Consider the following 9,274-nt stretch of genomic DNA (forward strand, 5'->3'; position numbering starts at 1 on the left):
TTGTCCAAGAAGTAGAATTGCATTTATTATTGTGCTAAAATATTCAACAATTTATATTGAGCTCGAGGCCGTTTTTTTTTTTAATGAAAATTTATTGTGGAAAAGCAACAATAATTTAAAAAAATGGTAGAAGTGATAGCTATTTCGGAAATCACCACATTTCCTCATCAGACTTCTTTCAGTAGGATTCGAACCGACGATCCCACTGACTCAACCAGTTGCCTATGCACCGTGCTAAGTACGCCTTGTAAATTATCGCGTCTTTTTTCCACTATTTTCATTTTTGTTATGCCAACACAATCAAGCGCAGCTATTCCGCTGCAATTCACTTGATCATGTGGTTGTTGGTATTGTTGGATTTTGCTAATAATTCTATTTTTAGAATGTTTAACTTTTTTTTTTTTTTTAGGTGTGCTCGTCCTTAAGTTATTTGTTTTTGTTAGTTTTTTGGCCTTATAATAATTATATTCAACAATTTATATTGAGGTCGAGGCCGTTTTTTTTATATAATTGTTATAAGGCAAAAAAAATAACAAAAACAAATAACTTAAGGACGAGCATTGTGCTAAAATTTCTGATTAAAAAGTTCAAAATTTGTAAATTATGTATAAGGTGTGGTTTTAATTAAAGCATGAACTATGTTTTTATAAAAAAAACAAAAGTACTTGAAAAACATTGTAAATATTTAAGAAAAATCACCATGTACTCAGTTTTGCTCCGCATTGTATATGTATATGCGTGTAGTATTTTTACAAAAATGCTTTCGCTATCCAAATATATTTCTTATTATTCAACAACTTGTTATCTTTTATTTGCAGATCTCAATTGGCTGGCATTTACCAAAATAGTAACAACAAATATATTTGAAATTGTTGCAGCTTGCTTCCAAAATAAACCAAATAAAAATAAAACTAAATAAAAAAAGCAAATAGGAAACAGTGATTTGTGATTATTTGCTCAGTGTTAGCAAAACGTCACCTGCACTTGAAAAGCGTCAACAGCAAACAAATTGGCACTCGAAATTGTTTGCTGACGGACAAGTAATCCTCCACATACATACATACATTCATACAAACCTACACACACTCACTCCACGATGCAACAACTTCTGGTAATCCATTAGAGGCAATGGATGTGATTGACTGACAACATAAACTAAAATACATATTTATTTATCATTGCAATAATTTGTTATTTCCGACGATTTACCTCGCCAGCACTCTCCTCTAATATTTACCTGCTACATACACTTATTGTGCTTGTGTACTTTTGTAACTATTGTGCTGACATTTACGTAAAATACCAGAAATACAAAGCAGCAGTGACGTTTACGCCCTACATTTACCTACAACACATCATTGTGATTGCAAGTTGCAGCAAAAGCAAAAACAAAAACAACGCACATCAACTTCAAGATTCTCTATTCAGGCCATACATTTCGCACATCGTCGCCAAAATTGTACTTAAATCAGAGATTCGTCGCCAAAATGATTGGACGTTTATTTCGTGCACACGGTGAATTTTGTGCGTCCCATCCGTGGGAGGTGATTGTGGCGCTACTAACACTGACGGCATGCATGCTGACAGTTGACAAACCAGCTGGCGGCGTCGGTGTTGGCGTTGGTCCTGACGTCGCTGGCATGGGTGTTGGTGTAGGTGTGGGTGCTGCCTCTACTGCAACCTCATCCGCGTCGTCGTCCTCATCGTCTGTGCCGCCATCCACAACCGCATCATCGGCAACATCTAGTAGGCATCGACCGTGTCACGGTTGGAGTCAGTCGTGCGATGGCCTGGAAGCCGAATACAATGCGGCTGATGTAATACTGATGACGATTGTACGCTGCACGGCAGTGCTCTATTGCTACTACCAGTTTTGCAGCCTGCACAAGCTCGGTTCCAAGTACATTTTAGGTGAGTAATGGAATGAGAATAAGTGTACACTATCCTGGCCACATATTAGAAACTTTTTCTAGAACATATTTATAAGTACGTTTATTATTTTATGTTACTACTGTTTAAGAGATACACCCCGAGACCCCAAAATAAAAGACCCATACTCGTTTCTAACGTTACGTGTACTTAAAAAAGGCATTTGCGTTTTCTATAAAGTTGCAAGTTTTTCGCAAAAAATGTCCTAAGCACTGATGCTTCATCATCATTGATTTGTTATTACGAACATGAAATATATAATAACCAATCCGCAAAAGTTTTTCGTTTTCGAAAACCCCCGTAAATTTCCCTGTATAATATTGGGCTTTATGAATAAAAACGTAGCAATTGCTTTTTCTAAAAATGTTGGACCATTTACTTAAATTTATTTAAAGAAATCGAGTAGAAGGTCTGAAATTTTAAGAAAGAGTAATTGCTTTATTCATAAGTCCCATTTTTGTGAAATTTTTGTAACTCTCTAACTGCAACTTTTTCCAAAACGGGTCAAAAATATCCATGTTGTATGAAAAAATGTTTGCTAAATTCTCCCATAGGTCTCTTAAGACAAAAATTGTGTTTGAAGTTGATTTATAAATACGTTTGACCAAAATGTGGAAACATTGGCACACCGTAAAAGAAAAATTGTGATAAGCTAGAGCAAAATCTTATTATTGTTTCGCGTACCTCGTATTTATGTATACTAGTTTGCATATAAGTGTGATTTTTCTTTTCGTTGAGTAATTTATTTGTATTCGATCTGGAATTAGAAAATTTTTTTGGTTTTTCCTTTCGGAGTAACTTCAAAAATTCTAAACCTTTCGAGACTCCATCTGGCAAGAAAGTCATTTAGAATAAAAGGTTTATTCTTTTTACTGAATGTGGTGATAAAAAGGAAATATGGATGGTAATTTTGCAAATGAAAAATTATAATTTTTAAAATGTTAAAGAAGATAAATAGCTTTATTTCTTACGAAACTTGATAAGAAGTAAATAAGTTATATTTTTGTCACACACGTTTTTAATTTCTACGTTCATTTCTGTCAGTTCTGTAGTATGAAATCAGACAATGCGCAGAAAATCAGACCAAAGCCCCATGGGAAATTTGACACACTTTTTTGACAAAAAATATCCATGGCTAAAAAGCAGTTTGTTTGAAAAAAATATGATTTTTTATGGATTGCCATATGATTTCCCACATTTTTGGAAAAACCATCTTAACCCTTGACGACCAGGGAGGTCGCTTTTTAATTTGTGGTTTTATTAAAAAATTTGGAATACATTTGTTTTAACCACAAAAATAAGGAGGTTAATTTCAATTCGTCAGAATATTTTTTATTTTTTTTTTCATGTATGTAACCTTGTACAACGTGAACCGATTTCGATAATTCATTTTTTATCGGAAAGGGGGTATCTCAGGGGTGGTCGCATACTAATCTGGCCTGGTTTCGACCCAACAATTGGATCATGGGGAATTTATCAGTACTCCTAAATTTTTATAAAAGAATGGAAGCCGGTGTTTTTTTTTTTGCTTAAAAATTAATTTTTAATTTTTCTATCAAGAGTAATCGTTAAATTGGGATTTTTATTTTTTCGGTCAAATTTATTCGCTATTTTGTGATTTTGCTTTTTTCGATCAAGAATAATTCTTATGTTTTTGATAATTTTTAACCGTTATAATAGAGACTGAATTTTTATGACCGTCTAAAATAGTAAACTGCCTTTCTGCTCCCCTCTTTCTTGAGTTCTTCCCTCTAAATGGTAAATAATTCACTACTGACAGTATTAAGATTGCATACAAAAAAATCCTTTTGGTAAATCATAAAATGAAATTCAAATTAAACTCAAAACTGCTAATTTTAATACGTTTTTGATGGCCTAAGGACGTTTTAAGAGTTTACGGCCGGTTTCACGTCAGCAATTTGAGTATTAAAAAGTTTGAGATTTTGATTAAACTTTTTTTGCAAATTTAGTACAAAGTTTGAAATGCAGATTTATTTGGCTTTTCTTAAACAGCTTGCTTAATAGCCTGGCTTTATTTGTTGGAAACAGCTGTTATTACTTACTAAAATGCCTGTCCGATTTTGAACTTTTCACATGTCAAATTGAAATATCGGTGAAACTGAGGAAAACTACAATTAAAATAAAATTGGATTAAATTACAATTTAAACATTTCGTAAAACCGGCTGTAAATCAAATTTCATTTTTAAGAAAAAAATTAACAAAGGTAATGCAGAAAAGTATGTATGTATTTTTCTCACCAAAACAAAATTAAAAAATACGTCTGTCAAATAATTAAGCACGTAATTTTCCATATTTTATTGAAATTAATATTTTTTGTTAATTTTATTATTTTAAACACCTTCATAACTTCGACAAAATTGCCTGCGAATACTGCGTTAAACGTTGCTCACAGACAATGACTTTGACTGCCGGCTAATCAGGCCAAAAAGTTTATTTTCATAAAGACAAAATATTATTTTTTGCGACAAAACTAAGAGACTATTTACTTTTTTCTATTTTTGTTTCCTAAAACAATATGTCTGGTCTTTTCCTCATTAGGCCTTTTTCTGATTGTATAACTAAATTAAGTAAGGTTACATATTATTTCTTAGCTTATCCGCACTTCAGAAGGGATTCTTTGAAGCATCCCGGAACATTAATTTGTTCTCACAAGCGCCTATGCCTCTTCTTTTTTTTTTTTAATATAGCCAGTATGAATATTTTTCTGCAATATGTCTTGCTTTCAGTAATTTTTTCTAAATTTATTTGTTTTTTAACTAATATTTCGCACTGATTCATTTTTGCCCCTTGTTCATTAAAACCACTTGAGTATGTATTTTCTTTTTACAACAATAAATTCAAAACTAAATTTCAAGGTAGAAATGTTTGTTTATTGTTTATACACATGCATACAAATGATATTATCTGCTTATGTTATTCGCGTAGTTTACCTGGTTTTCATTAGTAAATGCTTTTGTTGTTATCGGTTCATATGCAGATTTTTGCAAGCATAAATCATCATATTGCTTGTTTCTATTATTTTTTCAAACACTGTATGTATCTGCGCCTACTTCGCCGTTTGTTTCTTAAGCGTTTTCTGGCTGTTGCTGGGCGTATTCACTTTCAATTTAACGCATATTTACTTTGTTTGCTTGCTTTGAGCGATTTGCTCTGGCAAATCTCCAAATAAGTTCACGTATTTATTTATGTATGTATATGTACATAATTGATTAACGTCTTTAGTGCAACTAGAGAAAAAAAAACGAATTGGTTTAAAAATCTGGGAAATTCTGAAGGATAACGACACTTATTAAAGTTCAGATGTTGGCTTTATTTTTATTACATATTCTATGTTTTCAAAATTATTTTGGTATGTGCTTCTTTGTTGAAATCTGAGACATATCTGGTTTCATGATCCTGAAATTAAAATTGCATACAATTTTCTATGCTAAATTCGCCAAAATTGTCCAAATGAAAAGCAATGAGGTGTAGTTATGTACTTGAAAAAGCAGCAGATTAAAAGTGAAATCAACCAACTCTGGCGGTATGAGAGGCATGCAACTAGGTTGTGCATGTTGTTAGGCTCGCCTGCTATTCTTTTAGAGATTTTTGGCTAACAAAATTAGCTATAGCGAATATTGGACTCCGACTGATATTCAGATAAAAAGTAAAGAATAAACACTTGCCGCTTACTCACTTTTTAAGTACTCCACTAAGAAATTTTGCTCTGCTAAAATTTTTCTAACAAAACGAAAAGTTTATTTTATTTAAACTTTCCAAAAGGCATGTCATACTTACATTGACCATTCGTTCAGATTTTGGCGGGACAGTAACGATTTTGAGAATATTTTTAAAAGTCGGGACGTATAAGTGTCCCGGTTTTTCATATTTGTACCGATTAAATCCCGATTTCAGTGTTTTCCTTATTAATTACAAGCGTCTTCCTGTACTCTGAATCAAAAAAAATTTTTCGTACAAACGTGGCAGCACTTTCGTTATCTCAAAGATAATATAATATAATATAATTAGAATGCAGCCACAAACATAGCCAGCATCCTCATTTCCTATGATTTTTGATTATGTTTTATTCTGTCAAACTGGTACTCTTGCTTTACAGCAGTCATCATTCTCTCAAAATTTTTCTTAAGGTTTTTATAATTGTTTGTTAAGTTTTGTTTTTTTTTAATGAAACGATTCTAGCTTGAATTTAGAGAAATAATAAAAAATAATACTAATTCCCTTAAAAAATTCGTGGATTTGAAAAATTTAAGCTGCAGATATAGTGGCCAAAATATATGTAAATAGAGAAGAGACATTTTAGTATTCTTAGTAGTGTAGCTCGTTATATAACAAAACCCATGTAAATCAAACTTTGTACAAAAACTAGTACAAAGTTTCATCAAAATTTTGAGCTATTTATTTAGATTTCGAAGAAAGATTCTGAGTAGATATGCAGTTTTGTAGGCAATTTAATTTTACGAAGTGGCAATTTTAAGTAGCTGGGACTTACGATTGATTTTTGGATTTTTTTTTTTGTGGAAGATGTTGCACATTTTCTCCAAACAAAAAAATTTTCGAACATACTTTACATACAAATGCGCGAACAAAAAATTGCCAAAAATCAACAGTAAGCCCAAGCTACTTCGAATGTGCACTTTGTTATACTGAAATTTAATGGGCTAAAAATCGGGTTAAAAGTTTAAAATTTTGATCAACATTTGTTAAAATTCGTCTAATTTTTTTAAATATTCTACAAAGTTTGAAATTTTGATCTAGAAGGTTTTTTTTAGATAGTGAGCTATGTTTTCATAAAAGAATAATAAACATTTTGTAAACAAAAAAAGTTGCCAAAACTTGCTAAAATGACTTTTCCCTATCTACATTCTCGCCGCCGTATATATCAATTGTTTGTATACGCTTTTGCTATACTTTTTCAAGTTTGTTTGGCTTTGTTTTGTCTAAAATAAAACTGTATTAAAAGATGTGATGTCTTTTTATTCTAAAAAATTTAAATTCGGATTTGATGTTTCAGAAATGTTCCGATTTTTGTCCACAGAAATCTGGTCTCCGTCGGCGTACTATTTATTGCATTAGTCAGCAGTGTTGCCGCGACGGTGTGGAAAAGTGTAGGAATTACAAAATATGCAATGTAGCCATATGCACCGCTTTTATTTTTTTAAGTATCCAAGTAACAGCCGAGGATATACACATAATTGCAATAAAAAACGTAACAAATTAGTGGATTTCACTCTTTGAAGCGAAAATGCGAAAGGCAAAAATTAGCGATTGTTTTGTTGATTTGCTGTGCGTTTGTGCGTAACGGTGCCACATGTTTGTTGTAAAAAAACTGCCGATTTTCGCACTTTCGCTCAAACGCACACAGTTTCGCACTCCAATACTCGTACTTCACTAAACCTGTACTTGATACATTAAATTAAAAGAACTTCGTATTAAAAAAAAAATCAGTTCGACAATTTTTTACTTTAAATATAAATATTCCCTTATGGCAACGCTAATGTTCTAAGAATCGCGGCAACAAAATTATTGGTCATAATTTTTCCGAATGCAGAAGAGATCTGTAAATAGTAAATATTTTCAGTGAAAACTGACTCGTGACTGTTGCCACAAAAGCATAAAAAGTCTTGTTATGAAGAAAACTGTAAGAAAAATGTATATCTATTTGACATTAAGAGAAGTGTCCACATTTATTCTGAGTAAAAAGAAGCACCGTCCTCCCTAAATTCATACGAAAAAGTACTCTTTGGAACCAATTGGATCAAAACGGCAACACGGTTAGTAAGATCTGTAACTTGTTACCCTAGTTAAAGTTTAGCGCATTTGTGCCAGTCTAGGCCTGAAAAAGTGAGCTTTGATTCAGAACGTAACACCAAAGCTTTGGCTCCCTCATACATAAATATGTACTTCTCGTTTAGATAACTCTCGATTAACTTTTCTTGATTAAACATTCCGTAAAACTCAACTCCGTATCATATCTACGGCAGGGATGGCTTACCTTATTTTGGACTAAACTAATTTTAATGTCATGAAATAGGACGATTACAAGGTAATCAAGTAGTCTGATGCATTTTTAAATTTTCTTGCATGTTCTCGCTTCCTGCATGAAAATATAATTTTTCAGAAAACTGAGCTTAGCTACTTTTCACTCTTATAGCTAGTGAAATGTATATATTTATAGTATAGTGAGAGTTGTGGCACTTAGGGTCGATTACTCAATGTATGGTTAACACTAACTGCATGTTAAATATCGTTATCGATTCCATAACATATAACAAACAGGGAGTCGATAACGTCGATAACGATGTTTAACCTATAGCTAGTGTTAACCAGACATTGAGTAACCGGCCCTTAATCGTGTAATGCAGCAAGACAGTAACTTCTGCAATCCTCCTCGGTGATTCTAGGTTGTACTTAGAATAAGTTAGATTGAAGTGGCTGAGCAAATTAAAAAGCAAGCATTCTTAGACCTGCTGAAGGGGCCACTAAACATTGGTCCAGAACAACGTATCCTTTTTAAAATCAGTTCGTGGTGTCTACGAATCTTAGCAACTGGCAGAATGTTTTGTATTTTACTGCAGAGTAAATTTCTGGTTATTTCAGGCTCTGCGTTGTCGTAGCTCGTGCAGAAATCACTGTGTGGAACTCCGAGATATTCTCATATCCTTCATTCAGACCACATGTGTTTGGTAGTATCGCAAGTAGAGATGGGCACGGGCTTTTTGCTTAAGCCCGCACAGTGGTTCGGATAGCAGATCTAGCTGGACGAAAGTCAAAATTTTTTTGTTTTTAAAATACTTAATACTTGTTGTGTATTAAAACAGAAAAATACTTGGAGTTATAAAATATAAAAACTTTGGTTATGTAAGAGTTAAAAAAATAGTACCTCGCGAATTTTCTGCTTTCTGAAATTAAAAAACTATACAACAGGCATGCAAATCTTTAAGCACTGTTATAAAATTTTCTCTGAAATTTATTTGTGTTTCTTGCTGTGATCTTAAATTTTAGTCATGGTAAATAAAATCTTAAGAAGTGAGTTGTTTGACGTTTGGAGAAGAGTTGCTGAAACTTCTAAAAGGCAACAAGGTGTCCGCGATTATGTGATTAGTAAATTGAAAGAAATATCTGATGAAAATGCTCGTTCCGAAGTAAATTAAGTAAACGACTTTAGATTCGTAATCAGCAACCCAGAAAACCCCCAGATACCCAGTTACATAGAAATCTACAGATTTTTTTTTAATTTTCGTCCGCCATATTGGATCCGCCATTTTGAATTTTTGGAAAATGACTTTAGTTATGTAATCAGCGACCAAGAAAACCCCCAGATAC

General features: G+C 32.7%; 1 protein-coding gene across 1 annotated transcript in view; it reads left to right on the forward strand.

Annotated features, from left to right (window-relative positions):
- The first annotated feature begins 822 nt into the window (after window positions 1-822).
- LOC118738026 (3-hydroxy-3-methylglutaryl-coenzyme A reductase) overlaps window positions 823-9,274 on the forward strand; it is a 23,990-nt gene continuing 15,538 nt past the window's right edge. Inside the window, exon 1 of the mRNA XM_036468901.1 lies at window positions 823-1,911. Within this exon, the coding sequence (XP_036324794.1) occupies window positions 1,488-1,911 (424 nt within the window). The 5' untranslated portion in view covers window positions 823-1,487. The remainder of the gene's footprint in view (window positions 1,912-9,274) is intronic.

This window comes from Rhagoletis pomonella, unplaced genomic scaffold (assembly GCF_013731165.1).
Source record: "Rhagoletis pomonella isolate Grant_MI unplaced genomic scaffold, Rhpom_1.0 Rhpom_scaffold_00004, whole genome shotgun sequence".
Taxonomy (NCBI): domain Eukaryota; kingdom Metazoa; phylum Arthropoda; class Insecta; order Diptera; family Tephritidae; genus Rhagoletis; species Rhagoletis pomonella.